The sequence below is a fragment of the Barbatula barbatula genome, assembly GCF_947034865.1.
Source record: "Barbatula barbatula genome assembly, chromosome: 11".
Lineage (NCBI taxonomy): Eukaryota > Metazoa > Chordata > Actinopteri > Cypriniformes > Nemacheilidae > Barbatula > Barbatula barbatula.
In genome coordinates, this window is record NC_136774.1 from 12,842,361 (window position 1) to 12,866,338 (window position 23,978).

Consider the following 23,978-nt stretch of genomic DNA (forward strand, 5'->3'; position numbering starts at 1 on the left):
GACACAGTCTTGGTCATATTGTTTATTTGCTTCTTATATCTTTTTCCTGCTTTCTGAAATTCAAAAAAATGACAAAGCGTCTTTTGCCTTCTCTCTAATTCCAACACTAGTCACGCACATGCCGAGACTTACTGCTCCTCATAGCTGCTATTTCTCTCTTACGTAAAGACTTTTTAGTTGCAGAAGATGGAAATAGATGCTTCTTTCAGGAATACCCAAAACTCAACACTCTCCTGGGGGACAGGGCGCAGATCCCAACAGTACGATCTGTATGCTTAATGCGACTCGTGAAAGAGATCAGAGGCTTTGTGCCAAGGAGATTGTCTGGATCTGTTTCTAACTGCTGTCTTGTTTTACGAGAGGCCATGTTTGTGTTTTTTTAGACATGGGTGTTTGATTCTGTGTAGACATGAAGCAGACCGTTCAGTATGCCATTGCCACATGCTTGAGGTCCAGGCACACGGTCTGAACTGGAGTTTTCCAGGTGCTTCTGTGCCATTGTGGAATGCGAATAAATGACAGGCCAGGCAGAAATAACATGAAAAGGTTGTAACTCACATTGTCTGTTGTTCTCTGGTATAGACATACCAGAATTCTAAAGAACGTCAAAGTTTGAAACTAATCGGAACTGAAATCCAGAAAGAGACAGTCATTTTTTTAATAAGGTAAATATGGGGATAGCGCTGACGCACGCTGTATCCACCACACACGTATTTTTCATTAACCGAATTTCCTTTACGTAATTCTCATTGAACGTCTGCTTCCACTTGGGCGGCGTGTCAGTAAACACTGTGTCTCCTGCAGAAACAGAGAGCTCTCTCAGACACAACGCCTTGCAGACTGCTGTACCTGCCGCCTGGAACTTGCGGTTGAGTCCCAGGGAACTCTAGAAATATGCTTCTGTTTTTAAGCAAAGGGACGTCTGTCAACAGCAGGCAGTTGAACTTGGGGTGGAGAGCAGGGACGGAAAGACTGTGACTGAGATTTTGCAGCCTGTCACTTCTTATCTGTTTTTCCACTCTGCTTTTCCAGTGGCCCGTTTCATTATTGGGAAGAATATTTGTCGTTTTGCATGGTTTGCAAGTTACAGTATGTTAAGGAGTTAATGTTGACTCACAAGCCATTAGACAAAACACAAGGAATGCATTTTTTCGATCTTTATATTATACACCTTTCGCTTTTTTCCAGTGTAAATATGCTTTTTGTTTGTTTTTGCAGAATGAGAACTTAACTTATGTTGGATTGTTACAACTGGAGTTGATAGACCTCTTTTATCCTCTTTTAGTTTTTTATTGTCTATTAAAATTAAGAGATCATTTCGAAATCATTTTTTCTGATTTTTGAATATACTATTTATCGGTATATTCATATTTATAGGTGGTGTTTTGGTAAAATTATATATTTTTTGAATTCTGCGAACATTGTTTCTATTTGTAGAAAATGAAAACTGGAGAACCAGGAGATGCTCTGTATTTTTTCAAACCTCAAAAACTGTAAAGAAAACATTTATATTCACTTTTTGACAGTAATATTTGTATGTATGTATGTATTTAGGAAAAGTGCAAAAATATGTGATAATTGCGATAATTTAGAATTTTTAACAGTCTTAAGTGTCTTGACATGCTGTCAGTCTTTAACATTGCTGTTGCATGACTCCTGAGGTTTGATTTTGTTGACTGCAATGGCCACAATAAATCTCGAAATTTTGAATGGTGTCTTAATTTTTCTTCTTTTTACTTGAATACACATTCTATTGACAGCTTATACCAAAGTCATCGCAAATGTTTTCTAAGCAACAGACGTGTAGCTGTACAGTACATCTTTTATTGCAAAAATTGGACAGTACATGGGGAAATCTGTTATACTTACAGTATATTACAAATTACACATTCTTTTCAACAATATTACGTTTATATGTACATAAACATGTGCTGGGTCTTCGTTTGATATGAACAGCTAATTTACACAGTAAATACAGTTTTAAAGTAAACCAAACCAATGACTGTTTTAAGATGTGGCATTTGTTCAAAACTATAACATTTATATGTATTTTAAAAATGACATCCCTGAAATAAATAATGAGTCATTCATCTCATCAGGAAATATATATTCTCTTAGCTTCGAATAAACTAGGAAAGCTTAAACTACAGTATCCAACTATCACTGGATCAGACATCCTGTGTCATATTCGTAACAATTAATGAGTACTGATCGTTTATCTGTGACATTTTTATGAAATAGTCGCAATTGCACTGAATATTCAACACAATCTCACTGCAAAAACGTAACTATTTTACAAGGTGGTTAATTTTGGCTCATTGGTATGAATTCGTATGATCTCATTTGTACATTTTAGTACGATTTGCTTTCGCATCAGTGGCGTTAGGTTTAGTGCCGGGATTAGGGGTTGGGGTGGGGTTTCAGTATGACTTTTTTCTAATTATCATCGTTTTTGTACCACGTACGAAATCATACGAAATAGCCACCTCGTAAAATATCTACGAATTCTTGTGAGATCAGGTTGGAATATTTGGTTAAAAAAGCGTGTGATGTTCATTGTGCCATTTTAGGTTTTACGGAAAGTAGGTCAAACAATCACAATTTTATTTTCTGTCTTTGTCGTCGCTGACAATTCTGCTACTTCCCCATGTTATATCTAGCTACTGTATTTTCTTAAAAAGCATAATAAAAAAAACACAATCTAAGTGAATTGCACTGTATAGGGTGAACATGGGCAAGCAGTCATGAGTTTGTGCCCTGTGTTTCTGTGCTGCTCAGTGGAAGGTGTTTGGGTTGGGTCGGATCATCATTACAACCTTCTTGAGAGAATAAGAGCCTCCTCTGAATTCAGCCCAGTAAACCCCGTCCTGATAGCGACTGCGGTAGTGACCGCCTCTGTACCACACGCCGTTCAGATTTGAGTGGGCACAGGCGTTGTACCACCAGCCTCCCTTTTGGTAGTGAGCGCAGTTGCCTGAGAAAAAAGCCAAATATAAGTATATAGACCAGTTTATAACCACTGTATTATCGTTGTAAATATTTCAACTTTGTACCTGTGTATGCATCATGATCCCTGTCCAGAGTGGTAAACTGCTTCCCATTGTGCCAAGTTAGGGAGTCACCGGCATTGCCGTGGTAACGGCCCACCTTGAGCTTGTAGAAGTCGGCCTCGGACTCGACACGGAAACTTGCGTACTCTGCGAACGTCTTGCGTCCAGCCCAGTCTTCCAACGTCACCAGCAGTTTGTAGTTCCCCTGGTTGGTTAACCAATGTATGTTTTCCAGCCCCAACCAATATTCTCCATCGATGTTTCCAAAGCCTTGCTGTAATAAAACAGAGGAGGTCACTGCCATTGAGCACTTGATGGACCAAGTCAAATATTTATCTTAGTCTACATTACTTACTGTACAATATTTTGTCATGTCTTTATGACTGACAATTAGCCATTTACTGTTGGATTTCTGAAATGTCTTTGGACTGTTTTGGTTCGTTTTTCTCTCTCTCTCTCTCTGTTTGTTGTTTCTGGTTTTACTAGTGGGTCTGTATTAACCATCACATACTTTGTATCAGTAGTCTGTTCTCTAAGCCCATGGACACGTGTAATTCCTGAACCACTCGTGTGTTTATACTACATCTAGGGCATTGAAAACCTTGTTCTGACCTGATGACGATTCAAAAAAGCCTTCAGTTCTTCTGTATAGGGATTGCTACCGCTTTGAAATCCTGATACTTAATAAGTACAGAACATTATTGGTTTATGTATTCTACAGCATATCATACATACAAATGAAATTAATGTTCACAAAATTATTGAGTGAGTTTCCACATTTGCACTAAGGCATGTCAACGGTAGTAGTTTCTGTTTTCCATATGTTCCTCATTAAACTTCTTTAGGATCTGTGTGTTGACTGACTTCTGAGTTAGCTTATGTGAAGCAGGCGAGAGTTATAGACCATGTGACAACTGATTTACTTATGTACAGTAAAAACAAGCTGTCTTGGCAATATGTTAACATAAATTGCATTGTAAATTGACCACAAACAACTTGCGTTCAACAACACACATGCACTTTAACATATTTTAACAACTATATTCTTTACGCACGTTTTGGTATTATTGCAAATTGTTCTGGTAAATTGTAATTTTAGGCTCCCGATCCTGATAACAATATTTACAATAATAATATACCTAAAAATATATACTGCGATTGAATAATTAACAGTTTCTGACTGTATTATTTTTAAATAAAAATAATACTAGTTTTCTGTCTGAAACATGCCTCAAAATAGTGTACCATAAATATCATATTGTGATGGATTAATTCAACCTGAAGTGTCAATAAAACCAAAACTAAATATTGGACAAATATTCCCCCTGGATATCACTTTTGGCTACTAGTCTACTGGATAAAACTATAATATTGTATTACCTTATACGTCTCCCAGTTTCTGAAGAAGTTGACAGATCCATCCATTCTTTTCTGGATGACTGTCCAGCCACCAGGGTCATGTCTCTGATCACACCACACCTGCATCAGTTTGTTTGTGTTCTCCGGCTTCACTAGAGACATGCCACTGTTAGTGTGGCCGTCTTCTAGAGCCTGCAGACAGTCCTTGAATGGACCTTAGAGGAAAAACACAAAAACATATTTATCCTATTCTTTGGCATGTTAATGTAACCTCCTTGTTCTGTTGTCATTCTTTGATGCAGTTCCTTTATAGGAAATCGTATAGCAGGAACATGACAGCATGACATAAAACACACAGTTTTTTGCTTGAGGGCGAATTCAGGTGCAGAGCTGCAGCAATGTCAAACATGCAGTTTCTGTTCCTGTAGCTGACGGCAAGGCGATGGGTTCAATGCCAGCCAAAGCATGTACTGCTTAAACTCTTTATTAATTGAATGCACTGTATGTCATTTTGGATAAAAGTGTCAGGTAAATGTATTATACTTTTTTCTGAAAGGCAAACTCAGGATTTCCCTGCACGCTGCTCTCAGTTAGCTGCTCTTTTCTTCATGGCACAGCTGGAAAAAGCCTTTAGTTTAAAGAGAATTGACCTTGGCTGCTATTCTGGCCTGGGACATTGTCTCTTCGTCCCCCGCCAAACATAACACTGGCACTGAGGCCAAAGAAAGGCCCATTTGCTAAATAATGCAACAGTAGCAAGTGGATTAGCAAGCACTTCCAAACTTCCCAGGGCACAGAATTGTGTTTTTATAGGGATGTGTCAATTATGGCTCCAACTTCCATGTTTTTCCAAAGAGATGCAGAGGAAACCGCTTTTCATAAGTCAGTCCTGTCTTCAAAATAATTCCCTATACAAATGAACAGTGAAAACTTAGATGTTTATACACACACTGTATATAGTGAGGCTGGGCTATCCATATTTTATCCATATATCCACATTTTTTATAACTTTTTGAAGTCATCTAATATGACATAATCCTGCTTAAACACCAGTTAGAAGGTCTTATCACTAGATAAACATAGCTAGGGCGTCAACCTGAACTGGTTTGTTTTATAACAATTCCTGGCTGCACATTATCTTGCTTATTTTTTTACCACTAGTTGTGTATTTGTCTAACCAAATAAATAAGCATGGATGTGGAAAATCAAGTTGAAATTGTTATTTTATCTTACTTGTATAGACCAAAGAGAATGAAAGCACAGGTATGGAGGAAACAGATTTTCAAGATAAGCATCCAGTTATCCGGACCGGGGTCATTTTTCAAAAATATTGTGCCACAATCAAACAATCAGATTCAAATAGTCCGGATTCCCTTGTACAGCATATGATCGCTGTCCTTACGAAACCTCGGATTTCAAATTAAGCTGTTTTTACGTAAATGGAAAAACACTATCATTTTTAAATGATTTAAATACCTTATATTGGTTAGATATTTGTAAAACCCAGTGACAAACATAAACGATAACTTATATGAATGATTTATGATAAAAATCACGAAATATGGTATGGAGAAACAAGGTTTCAAAAAGACAGAAGCAATATGTTATTGTAACAAGGTTCAATAAAACATTTGCATTTAGTCATTTAGCAGACGCTTTTATCCAAAGCGACTTACGGATGAAGGAAGGAGGCGGGAACCGGCGAACGTAAAACAACTTTTAATTAAATAAACAAACAAACAATAACACACAACATAAAGTTCAGGCCTGGTCCTCTCTCTCTGATGGTCCGTTCGCTCGTCCTCTTATGCTCCCAATCTCCTCCGTGATACGACACCGGTGCACGGACAGCTGATGCTCGTATCCCGGCTCTCGTCCCGCCTACCTCACTAAATACCCCCTCACCCCTCTCAGGCCGGGGGGTACCCCGAGACTGTGCTTGCCTCCCCCCTCCCTCAGGGGTGGGTGGTCGCCCTGCCTCGTCGGACTATCCCCTAGGGGTATGCACCGACGAGACAAGAGAACGGAGACGGGAGCACTCCGAGTGACCGGAATGAGAGACGGGAGAGAATAAAAAAGAAAGAATATTATAATCCGGTTCGCCGAACATGCTGCCACTTGGTCCTCAACCAACCGGGGTACTCTCCTTCACGGTGCCTTGCGGTGGTCCTGAGCGCTAGACCTCGCGCCCCCTGGCGTCCGGTGGTGGCTCCTCTGGTAGGGATATTGTGATATTGCCCCCGGCCCCTGGTCCTCCCCCTTGGTCAGATGGACACAGGCTCCTGCCTCTGGCAGGTGGTGGCCTCTTCCGCCCCTGCTCCTCCCCCTCGGGCGGACGAACTCAGGCTCTGGCCCCTGGCAGGCGGTGGCCGCTCTCGGCTCTTCCGCCCTCCACTCGTCCCCTCTTGGGCCGACGAGACAGGTTCCGGCCTCTGGCTGACAGTGTCGACCCGCTACGCACCCTCTGGGGAGGCAGCCATCCCGCCGTGACCCAGGTGCTTGGCAGCGAGGTCTCTTCTGCTCCAGAACCACCAAACTCTCCGGCACCGCAAGGCCACTTGGATTTCGGCACCACTGTAACAAGGTTCAATAAAAGGAAGGAAGGAGGCGGGAACCGGCGATTGTAAAACAACTTTAAATTAAATAAACAAACAAAAACACACAACATAAAGTCCAGGCCTGGTCCTCTCTTACTAACAATCTGGTCGCTCGTCCTCTTATGCTCCCAATCTCCTCCGTGATACGAGACCGGTGCGCATAAAGCTGATGCTCGTTGTTACTCACGCACCTAGATTCCCGGCTCTCGTCCCGCCTATCTCACTACAGTTATGATATTCTGTTTCTAACAGATGGAAAAAATGAATGTTCAACCTAACCTGATATTTCAAAGCAAGCTGGCAATGACATCATATGTTCCATTATCGTTTGTGTATTTTAGCTGTATGATCCATGCTGTCAAATCTGGCAGACAGTCTTGTTATCTTAGATCTGAGTCTTTAAAAAGTACTTCTGAAGCCATGTGGTTTACCTACAGTAGTCTGGAAACATTTTAGTGTTTACTCTCATCTTGTAGCTTTTAAAATGCAGGCCTTGTGCCCGATGGCTGGCCAACAGTATAACCCTCATTCACAACCACTTCAGCCCCTAACTCTTGAAGTTAGAAAAATCATCTGGATGTGCATTTTACTGAAACGTTGAAAGTAGTTTTAGTGAGTTTTGGACTTTGCTGCTAAAAAATATAGGCTATGAGGTCAAGGACCAATGTTTTGTCATTCATCATCTGAAAAAAGTCGCTCTGAAAATGATCCCAGATTTATCGCTCCTCTGTATTTTTATCATTTTTATATTTTTTTGTATTGTTGGTGTGACCAGGCCTTTAGTCCTGTTTAATTTTTTTGTTGAAGTGTGTGATTGGTGTTTAAAAAGTTAAAAAATATTATATAAAGTTAAAACTACCGGTAATTATATCATTTATAAACCTTAGGTAGTAAAATGTGAATCATTCTTGCTTTCTCTGTCATTTCCACATACTTGATAGTATGGCTGCTGTGTTTGCTTTTTAAAAGAATTATGCTAATATAAACTCCAGCCTTTGTTAATCGGAAACATGGTGTTATTACCGCACTGCGTGCCACAACAGACTGCGTAGTCTCAGGGGAAAGAATGTAATGTTTTGAGGATTCCTGTGTGTTTGTCTTTAGGAAACACAAACACAGTCGTCACATATATTTCAGCCTGTGCGTGTGTTGTAAGGACTTCAAATGCTGGATTTTGAAATCTCTCTGCCTGGACGGTTTTCACGGCATGAGAGAAGCAAAATCACGCTACCTGACAAATTTAAGCAAACTATGCAGACAGGGCTCATTAACCTCTTGCCGTGAAAACTATTTATTCCATTCCAGCGTTCCCAAACCCTGGAGCCTGTTATTATTGTGCCAGAAGATTTATAGAATCCCAGGAAACGAGCGTTGTATAGTCTTATAATATTTAATAGAAATACATTGGGGGCAAAAAGCAGAGACTTTTTTTAATACAGTTAACAGTGTTTCTTTGTTCATAGTCAATTTTTTTCAAAAGAAGAAATTTGGCCCTAAATTATTTAAGATTCTGCATTTGTATACGAAGCTAAATGAGTACATATATGTACAATATGTACATTTTTTTAAATCTTTTAAAAGATCTGACATTTTTTTATACATGGTAAAAAATATTTTGTATTAGATTGCAAAAATGTTACAACATTAAACATCAGACTTTTAGACCACACTGTATTTCTTTTTCAGATGATTTGTTTGTTTTTTCAGAGTTGTAGGAGGAATCTTTTTGATTATGTACATGAACTTTAATGAATCCTCATGTTACATTCCCACATATCTTTGAGCTCTGCTTGTCAGCATGTTTATAAAAACTCCCCCCATTCTGTTTAATAGGGAAGATAATCTGTATGCCATGGAAACTCTGAACAGCTGAAATTATAGGTTTATTTGAATCGTTTGTAATTCACTTGTAACCGTATACACTCATGAATGAACAATGATTGTAGTCCTTAGTAGGTAGTAAATTGTAACATGCACTTGAGCTGGCACGAACTCCCCTAGTGTGTGAAGAACCTGATGCTTCATGTTCTCCCGAAGTGATTTGAGAACATTCCAAAGAAAATCTTGTGCTTTTCAATGGAATCATGTTAATCTGACCTATTGTACATTTTCAGTGTGAAGAAATGTTGAGATGAATGCAGCTGTTAGATCTGGCAGACAAATGGAAGAAGTCTGGATAAATGTCTGCGTGTATATGAATGATGGAAACAGGCAGTGCCACGAAAGAAAATCTGAACTGGCTAATGGTCTAATGGCACAGAAAAAAAACGTGGAAGGGGAAAAAACAACTTTGGGGTAAATCAGTTACAAAAATCTAGCTAGAATTCACAAAGATGGATCAGGTTGTCACCTAGAGCTGAAGACGTATCCATCAAGTCAAGTGAACTTTGCCGGAGAGATATGATAAGAAGGAAGAGGAAACAAGGAGGATTTTCAGTGGTGCAGGTTGCGTTAAAACAACATAGTAAATCTATCAGCAGGCCGTTTCTCTTTCTCTCTCTCTCCAGGTCTACAAGGAAGACACACAAAAGATTGAACTGTGTGTTTGTGTCTGGGTCGCCCTTGTCTGGTACCACTGGAATTAATTACTTCACTTCAGTGCAGATTCCAGGGAAGATCCTTTTTCTCTTCCTCAGCTTCATCGTCCTGTGGCACATCCTTATGCCATTTCCCAAATCGTTTTTTTCAGTGTGTTTTCTTCTATCCAGGATCTTTCTCTCTGTTTCCTTACAGACATCTGTTTTATACTGTGGTCTCATTGTAAATGCTAGACTCTCACTGAGGTGAGTTTGTGGAACCTTTTGCTGATAAATGCATGTGGAAAATAGCCTGGAAAAAATCCTCATATGACCAGATAAAGTGCAAATACAACAACTAAAATCTGCCTTTTCCATTATGAATTTATAGTTATGATGCAGCAAATATTTAAAATCATTCAGTTTACCATGTCTTAAAATATGACTACTTTGAAATGAAATACATTTTCAAAGATAAACTTTAAATCACTATTTATTCTGCCTCAGTTTTAGTCAAATCAAAAATACGATTTTCTTCTTTAGAACATTATGAGCATTAAATGTAGCAACGAAGATTTTTATTTGATTTGAATAAGTTACATTTAATTTATCTTAACTTTTTGAGTGTCCCCTGAATGAATGACACTGCTTTGTTTGTGATGTCCATCATCTGACCAGGTTAAAGGTGTCTCTTTGAAGCTGAGACAAGAACAGATGCTATATCGTCAAGAGGGGCTCGGACGTCTTTGTTTAAACCAAATGCATTCTTCGCTCTATATTTATTACTTGCCAATTACTTGGTTTTATTTGTGCAACACAAAAACCATCGCTCAACGGGGAGTGTCTTCGCGCATCTGGACTTGTCAAACCAGACGTGTCAATGAGCTCCTTGCACGGATTTTGCTTTCGAATTGAAATTTTTCTAATTGTGAGGAAGACACGACTGAGCCATATATCGTGCAGTTCGCGGCAATCGCATTTCTGTTGATGTTTTTGTAAACAATGAAACAGAGACTCACCTGAAGGTTTGTTTGTTGTAGATGGGCTGTTAGTTGCACCTGGAATGGTGGGAGGAGGGACCGGCGGGACTTTTAGGTTCTGATCGCTCTGGATCTCATTGGTGATCTGGTTGTTGCGGCCGAAGGTGGGTGGCTGGTGGGGCTTATTGAGGGGTGATGAAGGTCTTGGTTGAGGTTGGGGCTGAGGTTGAGCCTGGACCCTTGGAGCCACAACTTGTGGTCCCCTCTGACACTGCGCCTCGAGAAGGGCAATGAGTGTTGACTGGTTATTTGCTAGTGATGCGAGGTGCTGATACTTGTACTCAAGATCTTTATATCGGTTTGTAAGCTGCAGCATCTCAGAAGTCTGGTTAAGGATTTTGTTCTCCAATTGCGACAGCTCCAGCGCATTGTCCCTTTTGCGGATGATCTCATGCAGTAGCTGCATGTATAGCTGCGTTACTCTAGAGTTCATGTTGCGAGACTCCTTGCGCAAAAGCTTCACCTCATTGACGATACCGCCGTCCACTTCAACGAGCTGCTGCAGAGTCTCGATTTGTCTCTTCTGTTTGTGTAGCTCTGAATTGAGAAGTTCCAGCTCCTGTTTATTAACACGGTTCTCCAGCACAGCCTCAGGCTCCTTCGAATTCACACAGATGGCTCCTGTAACCTTCTTTTGGGGTACAATGAAGGTGTAAGAGCACTTGTCTTGCGGAGGAAGTTCGGGGGCCCTCCGGGTGCGAGATGTCGACAGGAATTCAACCTCTGGACCTTCATCACTGCTGTCAAACTCCTGAGCGCCACCCTTGGTCCCTCGGATCGGTCCACTCACCAGTAGCAACACCAACCATACCAGCCCAGGAAGATACATGATGCCACTCCAAACAGGCCTGTGAATTTCACGAGGAGAGAAGAAAGAAAAGGGGGAATTAAATTGATTTGATTGAGAATTGCAAACAGAACAAACTGCATAACTAATAACCACTTAAAGGGACAGTTTAGCCTCATGACATTCAAAACATGCATATGACTCTTTCTTTTGTGGAACACTCAAGAAGATATTTAAAAAAAATTCTCAGTGTTTTTTTGTCCATACAATAGAAGTCAATGGGGGACAATGTTGTTTGTTTACCAATGTTCTTAAAAATATATTCTTTTGTGTTCTGCAGAAGAAGTCAGGTATTCCAAACCGGTATGACTGACTTTCCCGCATTTAGTTCGGGACAATCATCAAAAAGGCAACATTTTCCAAAGATGCTTGTGTGTTTCTTCTGCATTCTTTAGTAATCCTTGAAATGTAATAGTACATTTCACTTTAATGCCATCCTACGGGTGTGAAGATATATTTTCCACCCTTAAGGCTCATGCATTAGACCAATTTCCTGAAAAGAACTGTCAGAACAAGTCTAGCTTAACCAAACTTACACGACTCCTACTCATCTAGACAGAAGATCTGGCACCTCACTCTGTTCCTCTGAACCTTAAACGCCCTAGTGAGTTTATTACTATAGAGTAAGTGAGCTGCCTCTGTTTCTAATCCAGCCAGGGAAGTTTGTGATCTTTGGGGACAGATTCAATTTCACTTGGAAAAAATTATCCGGCCTCTCACCATGTTCCTCCAGTGCTGATTGAGAGACAGACAGGAGTGTGGCTGGCTGAGTTATGAGGCTCTTCAGAGATATATTTTTATATAAGTTATTCGCTTACCTGGAGCTTCTGGACTTACAGACACTGAAGCTCCGTAAAGGGACAGTTTAAATTTGCGAATCAAGTTGTTCCACATCTGTATAAATGTCTTTGTTCGGATGAATGCAGAGAGAGATATTTGGACAAATGCTTGTAACCAAACAGTTCTTGGCCACCATTGAATAACATAGTTAAATCGGCAATGCGTAGTCAAAAGTGTCCCAGTAACTGTTTGCTTACCTAAATTCCTCGTAATACCTCCTTTTGTGTGAGAAATGTATAAAGCAATTTTTCCTACTATGTTAGTAAAAGGTGTTCAAGAACTGTTTGGTTACCAGCATTATTCCAAATATCTTTCTCTGTGTTCATCCGAACAAAAAAATTGAAACAGATATGAGGCAACTCAAGGGTGAGTGAATAGAAGACGGGTGAACTGTTCATTTACAAGAGTGATCATAAAGATTTATCCCATAAGAAATAAATCCAACAGCATATTTACGTTATAATGAAAAGTCATATATTATACATTATAATCAGGACAATGTTGACAAACCAGCCTTCATGCAAAAGCAAATATCCTGTTTCAAAATCAAACTTACCCTGTTGCAAGGTGACAGACAATTTTTAATGCTATTGAATGAACTGATGTGTTTGGTCAACATCGATGTCCTGGCAGGATCCAGCTCTGAATAAATGCTACATGACGCCACTTGGTTATCTAAACCTTGCCAGAGGCTTGAGCATCGCTGAGGGAGAATGGAAAATCTTTGTTCACGTAAACACACAGCTGATCATAAGTGTATTGCATTAAATGCACTTTGCGAGGCTTGCACAGACCTTGAAGCTTACAAGGCTTGGTAATCCTGAATGAAATTTTATAATCCTAACACCTGCTTTTACTGAATAGATGTCCTTTAAATTCTAGTTTACAGTCACCAAAAGTGTGACATGATTTATTAGTCTGTTTTGTTTTTTTCACTGTTGAAATACCGGTTACATGAAAGCCATTCTGCGGGACCCTGTCAGCGCATGGTATTTTATATTTATCACTTTGTGTTATTTACCTCAAATTTCAAAGAGAACAAGTGTATTATTGGAAAACAGCCTCAGGCTTCGGATGAAGGATAACAAGAGGGTTATAGTCTTTGGGAAATTTTATTGAAAGCTGCTGGTGGATACTGTTACAGCATGCCGCTGTGCAACACCTTTCTGACCTACAGTGTGCAGGTTCTCTGATCTCCGATCTCCGCATACACTAATATACATATCTACAGGTAGTCCATGGGTATGATGGCATAACTGTAATAGTTTTTCGCTTCCCTGTACCTCAACGGGTAGAGAACTTCATGGTTTTGATTCTCAAATAATTCACAAACTTTAGAGATGATGTATTTTTGTAGGCCAACCAGGAGGTTATCACTGCATTGGTTCCCTCGATCAAAACCCGATGCATTTTTCCCATAGACTTTGGGGCAATGGAATCGGAAGTGCTAAAATGCCAACTTGCTTTCGGGGTTTGCATACAAAAATGCATCATCTCTGCCAAACTAGCTTGATGATGTAACTTTGGTTCAACATATCTGATACAGTAAATGCATACTTTTAAATAATTTAGAGTGACTTGTTGTTGTTTTGCCGTGCATCCTTTTTGTGGAATGCAAAAACAAGTATGTTTAAAGGGGTTGTGCAACGGTGTGTCATGCATTCTGACTTCTTTACAATGTTAAACGTGTTGTCTTCTCATGCTTAACTTGTCAAAAAATGAGTTGGACGTATTACATAGAATTTCTGTGCTCGATACACTCCCCATTACAGGTTTCAGAATATTTTTTTCGAACATGAAAAATCGTTACGTAACAACTTTTCATAGTCCCTTATTGGACAATTCTCCCAGAAAAGCACACGCTACACCTACACATCAACCATGGAGAGTAGGAAAAGGAGCATGCGCACAAGTCACTTTTACTTGTGTGCAGGAGAGAGAGAGAGAGAGAGAGAGAGAGAGAGAGAGAGCACTATGTTTGTGAATTTCAGCTGTGTTGTTTGTTCGCTGCATTTCAGTGATGAATGTTATATAAACGATGGATATAACGCTGGATTTTGGAGATCGTTTGAAACTGATAGATGGTGCGGAGGTCCCAGCCTTAAACGATGCCAGACATGAACCGCACGCGGTAAGTGAAACTGATGTCTGTGTTTACTTGGCCATATGTGCGCACATGCTTTAGTTCCGCCTTACCCCCTCCCCACGCGTCGCATGTTTTCAGAAATAATCGTACAGATGTATCTGTCTTTTTATAAATGTGATCAAACTAAAGACTCTGTGGATCTTTGAAGGGTGCAATACTGTAAGTACTCAAGACTTACATGAGATATACAGTACAGAAACTGTCTGAGTTATGGCCGCTTTAAACAAATAGCAAAAAGTTGCAGTTTGGTTATAAGAAATATCTGCCCTTTTGGGGCACTGCGTTGTCCAAGCACATTCATGGAGTGGATCTGTTGTGTAATAAAGCAAATCATAAGCTGCTATTTTTCATGACCTGGGTCAGAGGAGTAAAGATCACTGTGCTCTGTAAACAAATGTAAAGAGGTCTGTCACACAGTTAACATAAAGGCACAGAAGATTTACAAACTGACATGAGTTTAGTCACTTGAGAATTTTTGAAGGAGATTGAAGTACTCAGTTTTGTGGCACATTCTGGGAGGACAGCCAGACGGGAGATAAGTCAGTGGATTTGATTTATTGTTAAGATCAGGTTCACTTTTAAAATACTAGCACTGATAGAGGGAAAGTTATGGAAGATTTATATTTAAAAGGGAGAAGGGATTACAGATTAGAAACAACTAAAAGTAATGCATCACATAAATATGATGAATATCTCAGGATTTCCTTAAATGAGTCATAAAAGGCGATGCAAGATTCTGAGATTCAGGCTATTTTAACACAGTATCCACGATTGCAGAAACACTAAGAGATAAAGTCAGAAAATGCAAAAGTATCCATGATCCACATTTTGACTTCATAACTGAATCACCCCAGATTCATGCCCTTAACAGGACCCTTCGTGTTAGTCATGTTTAACATCCCAGTAAACACACATCTTAAAATTGTTTATTATCTCTTTATTTGTCCTGCTAAACTGTTTTAGTGCGGCTACTGATAAAGTTACATAACATTCACAGAAAGAATATATATTTTGACGAAACACTTCCTGGAGTATCCTGTCTTGTGGTAAATCTTTACAGCCATTACTTCAGTTCATGATGGTATTGACTCACCACATTTGTTCTCCAGGAAAGGCAACTTTCAACAAAAACATGTTATTCTCATGGCCACATTTTGCTGTTTTATGATGACTAAAAGAGCTTTCATGCAATGACCCTCCTCACAAAAGGTTTTTCTCTCTGATCTTTATTCTCAGGGACGCCCACTTTTAAAAGCTGTTGACTGATGACAAGAAAGATCTATAGAGACAGCTGCTCAGATCAGGCTCGGCTTGGCATGGGGTTAAATGAGGTTACAGAGGTCTTAAAGGGATAGTTCCATATAATTGTGTCATCATTTAGTCAACCTCTTTTCATTTCACACCTGTATGACTTTCTTCCGCAAAAGAAGATATTTTGAAGAATGTTGGTAACCAAACAATGGCGGTACCTACATTGGTTTTGTCTCAAAACAATGCAAATCAATGGGTACCTCCGTTGTTCGGCTACCAATATCCATCACAAAATTTCTTCCTTTGTGTTCTGCAGAAGAAAGAAACTCAAGTCAGCAGAAGAAAATAACAAAAGTAGCAATTTCTGTCTCCTTTCCACTGTAAAGTATTATTCTCAGGAGGGGCAGAAACCCCCACATCGTGTCTCTGTAACAGACCAGTAATGATAGGTTGGACTTGCGACTTGTTGGATATTCTGACAAACTGTCTGACAGCAGGGATATTACAGCAGGCACCGTCTCGCATGATCTAATGCTGCGGATGGGATGCGGTTCCACCACGGTGTGTGAGCTTGTGTGCGTCTGGGATGAGGGGATACCTGTGGTTTCGTTCAGTGGAACATAAGATGAGCTCGAGAGCGTGCGATGCAGAAATTCAAAGGAGACCCCAAGTCTAGGCGGTAGGGCTTCCCGGCCCACTCCAAGAGATGGTGGAAATTGCTTAAGTTGTGATGAAACGTCTGTGTGATCGTTTCTATTCGGTTTAGCAGAAAAGGAACTCACAGACAAGAGAAAGCACATCTGCCTAATCCACAAAGCTGCCATTACCGCCTTTAGTGGGAACAAAACAATCCTCCAAAGCCTCTCCTTTCTTACATGAAGCACTTGTAGACACTTTGAGAAGTGCCCTGACAGGCCAAAGCGACGTTTACCTCGTCCAGTGTTTTATTACAGATGAGCCACAACTAGCTACCAGCTACTGCATGACTGAACTGGTATTTCACATATTCCTTTTTAAAAGAAAAAAATGTTTTTACAAAAATAATAATAGCCAATGGAAACAATTTCTGCTTTGTTATGATCAGAGTTGTAGTTTGAAATTATATTAAAAAGTTCTTTCCAATGAATTTCATGAATGTGAGTTTGAATTCAAAATACAGATTGGAATTTCATTTTTGAAAGATGGTTGGCACCAAAATCTAGATTCTGTCATCATTGTTCAATTTTGAGGAATGTCTCAGTGGTGAATAGTAGAGGTCAATGGGGACCAATCTGGTTTGGTTACCAACCTTCATCAAAACATATTTTGTGTTCCGAAGAAGTCATTTACATTTATGCATTTATCCAAAGCAACTTATGTTGCATTATACTATACATTTCTATCAGAGTATGTGCAATCCCCGGGATCAAACCCATGACATTGGCGCTGCTAACACCATGCTCTAACTACTGAGCTACAATTAATGAAATGCCACTGCTTAATACAGTTGATTCAAATGTTAATAAATCTTTATTTTGTGACCTGCGTCAATGTGATTCCTTATGTCTTGAACTTTAGCACATTTGCATCAAGGAATAAATATGCAATCAACTCATGAAATGCAATTCATGACAGAAAATGACTGACGAAATTCCAGTATTTTTTCTAGTCCTGGTATTAACCAATTGCTTTAGACAAATGTCCAGTTAGAGAGTTCACAGTTGTACAATAACTGGCATTGCAGCTGTTAAGTGAGACTTTCCATAGAACAGTAACAGTGTGACAGTCCTTAATTAGGGGGTACATGAGACACAACTGATGTCCTTTCTCTCTCTCTCTCTCTCTCTCTCTCTCTCATTTTCCATCTCGCTTTGTGACGTTCTCTCGCCTGCTTCTCTTATATCAACCTGAGCATGGCATTCCTTGAATTCCACCCCTCCTCATTAGAGTGAGCCAAGCTAACACGCACACACACACTGGTGAAGGCCGATGAAGCCCTTACCTAACACTTGAGCTGTGTGCCCTCACACACAAATACATGCACAGCGTACACACACACACATTGAATACAAGGTTTTCTTTAACAATAAACACATTTGTCGGTCATTAATTGCATTGATGAATTCACAGTGCCATGTAAAATACAATTATTCTGTGTGAATAATGCACTGCAGAGAGAAATGCACAAATGTTGAACTTTTACAAAAAATGTGTACTGTAGTAAATCCGTTTAGATTTTAAACATCCTGTAGGTAATCCAAGCTTTTGTAAGACACATCTGGGGGGATGGTTGTAGGAAGAAATTGAAGAATCGTGGTCTTGACCATTGTATAAACAATTCTGAGTGGTTTTTACCTAGAATTATAATTATGAGCTGTGTTTGTTTTGTTGCCCTCCATGACAAGGGAAATGGAAAAGGCTGAATTGTAAAACAGCTACGCATTATCCCGTAAGCTCTCTCTCATTCAAATAGAAACTGACTGAACAAAGCCTGATTCAGGATTTGTCTCCGTTCTGATCGCTACAGATGGAAACAGCTTCCTTGGGGATGAAACATAGAGACACATCCACAGTCTCCTGCATCCTGTCCCCCTCTGGGATCGAGATATGAGTCTTATATCATCTCCTTATACAGTAGAATATCTCTCTATTTTTAAAATAGTTTTTCTTTCTTTTCCAAAAAGAGTATTTTATGAGCGTAAAAGGAGAAAAGTCCCCTTGGGGATTTACATTACACCCTTTTGTGCTCTTAGAACCCACTTTTTTCTGTCATACATCACACTTTGCGGAGTATTTATAAAGCCGTCTAGACTCTGTCAACACATGGAGGGAAAATACTCTTTTTGCACTGAATTCAGTGCAGACAGCTTTATTGGTTCTGCAGGCGTGCAGCAGCTGCTTTGTTGTTCTAGAGTAGACTGTGTGCGGGACGCTGATAACAGGCATCTTGTGTTTATTATCAATTAACTGCCTGTTGCCACTAAAATATGCTGTCCCAAATCTCTGACTTACTTTGTCCCCAACAAGCCTGCAGGCCTTCCTTTCAGCTCTGCAAAGAGTAACCCTCCACTTAAAACTATCAAAATGAGATGTCGCCCTGGGCTACTATGCTAATCCGCACAGCCGTGAGAGTCTCGATGTGGGAGGCAAAGCTTAAAAACGATTAGGAAAACACACAGCCCTGTCCCATAGAAATGAAAAATCACATAAGACATATTTTAAATGTCTTGGTTGTTTTTCCTAGACAGCAATGAGGGTAATGGAGATAATAAAGAGACTCTTGCTTCTCAGATGTTTCTCTCAAGCATTTTGCGAATCTCACAGAAGTGTTAAAAGAGATTGCACAGTGTCACAAACTGTTCTCAAGTGATGACCCATAGAATAACCATTTTTGGTTCCAAAATGAACTGAAAAACTGAACTAAAAAAACGTTTTTTCTATGGCATGGTGAAGGACTTTTATTTTTGAGAGTGAAAGTGTGCATTGTCAGAATTGTGGATTTTTCTTTTCTTTTGCTTTGTCAGCAATTGCTCTACAATACTATATAACCATTAATGGCATTAAAGGAGTTGAAAAATTCATCTTTATTTCCCTCTCACGTCTAAACCTGTATGACTTTGCAGAACACAAAATAATATTTTTCCATGGTACGGACATAAAACCACTGAGACATTACATTTACATTTATGCATTTGGCAGACGCTTTTATCCAAAGCGACTTACATTGCATTATCCTATACATTTTACATAGGTATCTGCAATCCCCTGGGATCAAACCCACAACCTTGCGTTGTTAACGCTCTTACCACTGAGCTACAGGAAAGCTAAAGAGACATTTCTCAAAATATATTATTTTGTGTTTCACAGAAGAAAGAGTCATAAACATTTTTAAATAAGATAAGGGTGAATAAATGATGTCATTTTATTCGTGGTTGAATTACCCTGAGCAATGTGTTGCAAAAAGCATCTCATTACTCAATAAAAGCTCACTGCTGACCGTAAACAGGTGTTTAAAAGTCCATTCCAAGATTAGCACAAGCACTACATTGTGGTCGGCCAGATGCCATTACACACGTTCAGAGACATTCAGCAGAGCGAGGAGAGCCGCAGGGCTCACCTTAACCTTACCTGATATCTCCAGTCTGGTGCACGGCTCCCTTTTCAAATCCGTCGGTGTCCTGAAGAAAGTTCTGTGAAAAGAGTCATTACAACTTGTAGAAATTGCTCTGTGGGGTTTCCCTCTTTCTCCGCCTCTCTCTCGTAAGCCCCCCACTGTTTCTCTTTGTCAGTACGTCCTCCGTGTCAGTGGAAAGGTCTTCCCTCTAAAGACTCCTATTAAACACCTCTGATGCAAATGGTCATATACCAGTAGCAGTCGCTTCAAGAACTTTTCTTTGAGCAAATAAATGTGAACAGTCCTTAGAATTATACCAAAGAATTGTAAATTTCAGATCTCTTAAACTGATGAGTACTTGATTCCTATTGTAAAATTCTAAAGCGTGTCCAAGAAATGAACAGTAATGAGGTTTAAGAGAAGTAGTCAGAAGTCCTCAGATGAACCTCTCTAATAGGTGCAGAAGATCCAACAGCATGGTCAGCTTGCTCCTCACAGTCCAAAGAAGGAGCCAGTGTGATCTCTCTCAGTCTGACTGGACTAAGTCCATCACCCCTGTTCCAGTAACCCTGTCTACTGCTTTTACTCTCTCTCTCTCTCTCTCTCTCTCTCTCTCTCTCTCTCTCTCTCTCTCTCTCTCTCACTCTCCTCTTTACAACAGGCACTTACAACAGGCAGAGAATTTGGGTTGGTCCACTCCCCTCTCCACATTTCTCCTCCCCTTGGCACAAAGGCATTTGAAGGCATGAGCTTCAGATCCCCCACCCATATTCACAACCCCTGCAGTTTACTTTTCTCTGGTTATTTCCGGCTGGTCGGCTACCGGCTGCAACTGTTGTCTGGAGTTCAGTGATGTCACAGCAATCAGGTCCTGATGGGCTGTCTGTATTTTGTGTTTTATGGTTGTACTCAAGACAGAGAGGGATGGAAAGATCAAAAAGAAAGTCAAAGAGAAAGGGTGAACGGTTACTGTGTCCTTTCTCAAGGAGAAACTTGCGAGAACTTAAATTGCGAGAACTTGTGGACTTCAGGTGTGCCATCCTCCTGCGAGATCCTGTGAACTTAACTGATCATCCCAGCTTCAGTTTAGGCAGTCTCTGTCAACAATCCAGAGCAAAGATGGACCCTTGTTATTTTAATCCTTATACTTACATTTATTTTATTGTCTTTCTTCCTGTGAAGCTGCTTTGCAACAATGGCCATTGTGAAAGCGCTATAAAATAAATCTGAATTTAATTGACATTAAATTGAAGGCATTAGTTACACTGTTGGCTTATAAAAAGTACAAATAACAGTTTTTACCTGTCCATCTCTATTATTGCTGAAATTAGATAATAACGCTGTGTTTTGGTGACACATTGAATAACATGTAACCGCTTGTTTATTTAGATGCATTAACACCATTTTAGTGGTTCTTGTGAGTCGATCTGGGTTCACTTCATTTTATTGGTAACATTCTTTTTTGTTTTTGGGACTGACATGTCTTAATTTTTACTACGTGAACATATTTTTGCTAATATATTTCAATTATTCCGGTTTTAGGTTTACCCTGAAGGTCTGATGGATAGAATCGCTGTTCCTTCTTGCTCTGAAAGAGACATATGAGTTATTATTTACAGCCAGCAAAATTCTAATTTCACAACCTAACAAAGGCAGAACATGTAAACTGGTAACTTTGTATTAGCACCTATCGTACTATTGCTCTTGTATGACATCGCTTATTGCTCCCCGAACTCTTTGTAAGTCGCTTTGGATAAAAGCGTTTGCTAAATTAATAAATGTAAATGTAATGTCCTGTACAGGAATCTGATGTGCTTAAACCATTCTACTCCAATTTAGAAAGATTTATTAATTTAACATTTACCCACGTTTTAATGACCATTTCCCCCGACACTTCATATGAAGCCTAATAAAATATCTGGCATACAGTGGTGGTTCTGTTAAAATCCTTAATTTTCCTAAACAGGAAATCGGTTTGTGGGTATTTACAAGCTTTGGGATGTTTCCTTGTGGAACATTTGCACTCTGTGAGACTCACAAGGTGTTCTCATAGCAGATGTTTAACAGAAAGTGTTTCTTGTAAGGGTCAAAGGTCACCTGGGAGCAGCTGAGAACAGGACCTTGTTGAGAGCTGTGAGCCACATTGACCAACTTTATCCCACTATCATCTGTCTCTGATCAATTCACATTATTCACTGTTTAGACTGTGAACACACTTCTGTTATTTTATCTGAAGTTTCAACTCAATCTCACAGCAAAAACTTAAAGGGATAGTTCACCCCCCAAAAAAATCAATGGGGTTCAAGAACTGTTTTGTTACAAGCATTCCAGATATCTTTCTCTGTGTTCATCAGAACAAAGAAATTAATATAGATTTGAAACCTCTAGAGGGAGTATTTCATGACAGAACCTTTAACTTTTGTCGCTAATTTTGGCTAATTCATATGAATCTGTACGAGCTCATTTGTACATTTCAGTGCGATTTACTTTTGCGCCAGTGACATTTGAGGGAGCTTCATTGTTGCTTTAGTTTTTTAGTTTTACGTCTGTGTACGATTTAAAACGTACGAATTAGCTACCTAGTAAAATGAATTCCAGTGCCAAATGCCAAAGTTACTTCTACAACAAACCAGGTTTTAGTACTGGAAACAGATTTCAGGCCAAGACAATAAAAAAATATATATTTTGTACATTTTTCATGTGGAAATAATATATTTTGAGTAGCCAAAGAGCATTCTGGCCAAAGTGTTAAAGGTAATATTTTAACTGTATAATGTGAAGAACGACAGAATACTGAAAATTCCTTTTTGTATTTGATCCTTCTAGCTTTTTCCAGACTGGTTTTGTTGCTGCTAGGTATGGAATATTGCTTTGTTGAGCTTTAAACGCTATGCCTGATATCCAGAAAGTCTTGGAAATAATCTCTTACTTCTTCCTGACAGGATTTGCCATGAAGAAGCCGTAAAGGTTGGCATGGAAAGAGAGTATCAGAACATTCTCTGTGATGCTTTTAGGCCACGTACACACATCTTTTGAAAGTAGAATTTAATTCTCTACATTATGTCAAAACTATAATGCCTGAAGTAACCAGCATTTGGTCATCTTGTGAATAATAAACATTTGTTTTTAAAAGACATTAGTACTACACACCTTTTCAAGCAGGATCACGTTTGGAAATTCGCCTTTGTACTATTCATTATGGTGTAATGAGAGTCCGGTTACCATGGCGACTTGTATTTACACCAGACACACACAAAGTGGTGTCACACCAAAGACTTTATAAGGTAACCTCTTAAAAGTGATCTTTCATCAAACAGCTATTGATAAACATACGTTTTCCACATGCTAGTGGCGGGCCCCCCACGTTTTGCGTGACTCACAGGGCCAGGCGGCATTGTGGTTCCTGAATAGAGCTCTAATCTGTGTCACAGACTGAGTAAACTGTGTCAGATTCTTTGTCGAGGAGTGTGCACTTGGATTTTCTCCAAACACAGTGTGTAACTGTGGGCCGCTTCTCTTTCCATTGATAATCCAAAGCAGGTGCAGCTGTGCTAGCAAATGTTTTCCTGTGTATTGTATGGGTATGTTATTGAAAAACACATTTCAAAATCGAGGGGAAACATTCTCACTGTCACAGTCAACGCTTTTAGTGAGAACGCAAGTGTTTAGCGAGTTATTCTCAAATAAATAACTCCCAGACTGCTTCTCACTTCAGAAACAAAACAAGCATCTGTTGCTAAACGTAGTCATTCGGCTGCAGAAATAATTGTGATGAGACAGGTGAAAGTAATATCCGGAGCTGTTTTCTCTCTCGATTTAGGCTTACCCACTGTGAAACATCTCATGACACTTGTTTTAATTTCCTTACCAGATGTGAGTGATTCAGCCATCTGCTAAGACATTCGCAGGCCTTATTCTTCAACAAAAACAAGTTCATTATTATTCAGAGATTTATTTATTAGAAAACACTTGAACGGATAATGAACAGAATTGCGTTCTTACGTGCCTTATAAGTGCGCCAAGCCAATATTACAGAGCTTCCATGGAGCCCTGAGATGTCTTCATTGCCACAGACATCATAGCTTGTAATTTCTCAACCTTCCCTTTAGTAAACACAATAGCAGTTCAAAAAACGAAATAATTTAGCTGAATCACAAAACAAAACAAGAAAAGCAAGAGAAAGGACATGTCTGTGACAAGAATGTGCTTCAGGTATCGTGATTTTCCTAAAAAACCTCT

General features: G+C 39.5%; 2 protein-coding genes across 4 annotated transcripts in view; one reads left to right on the forward strand and one right to left on the reverse strand.

Moving 5' to 3' along the window:
* Positions 1-23,978, forward strand: part of ralgps1 (Ral GEF with PH domain and SH3 binding motif 1) — an 86,280-nt gene that overhangs the window by 26,864 nt on the left and 35,438 nt on the right. The window lies entirely within an intron of this gene.
* Positions 1,734-20,377, reverse strand: angptl2b (angiopoietin-like 2b). 3 transcript variants are annotated; one of them, XM_079466725.1, is made up of 6 exons: positions 15,489-15,594; positions 12,806-12,952; positions 10,542-11,410; positions 4,431-4,624; positions 3,054-3,324; positions 1,737-2,974 (listed from the first exon to the last, which is right to left on the reverse strand). In XM_079466725.1, the coding sequence occupies exons 3-6, from the start codon at positions 11,389-11,391 to the stop codon at positions 2,775-2,777; spliced, it is 1,515 nt and encodes a 504-aa protein (XP_079322851.1). In that variant the 5' UTR covers positions 11,392-11,410; positions 12,806-12,952; positions 15,489-15,594; the 3' UTR covers positions 1,737-2,774. The 3 variants fall into 3 exon arrangements, with proteins under 3 accessions (XP_079322850.1, XP_079322851.1, XP_079322849.1); XM_079466724.1 differs by lacking the exons at positions 12,806-12,952; positions 15,489-15,594 and adding an exon at positions 19,754-20,377 and having other exon boundaries at positions 1,734-2,974; XM_079466723.1 differs by lacking the exon at positions 12,806-12,952 and having other exon boundaries at positions 15,489-15,616.

Bases quoted from the DNA above. Each gene is read 5' to 3' on its own strand.
- angptl2b (XM_079466723.1), bottom strand. From the start codon at position 15,529: ATGTTTTTGTTGAAAGTTGCCTTTCCTGGAGAACAAATGTG. The intron at 4,625-10,541 runs GTGAGTCTCTGT...TTTTCCTCTAAG, and splicing joins TACAACAAACAAACCTTCAG to GTCCATTCAAGGACTGTCTG. The intron at 2,975-3,053 runs GTACAAAGTTGA...CTTTTTTCTCAG, and splicing joins GGATCATGATGCATACACAG to GCAACTGCGCTCACTACCAA.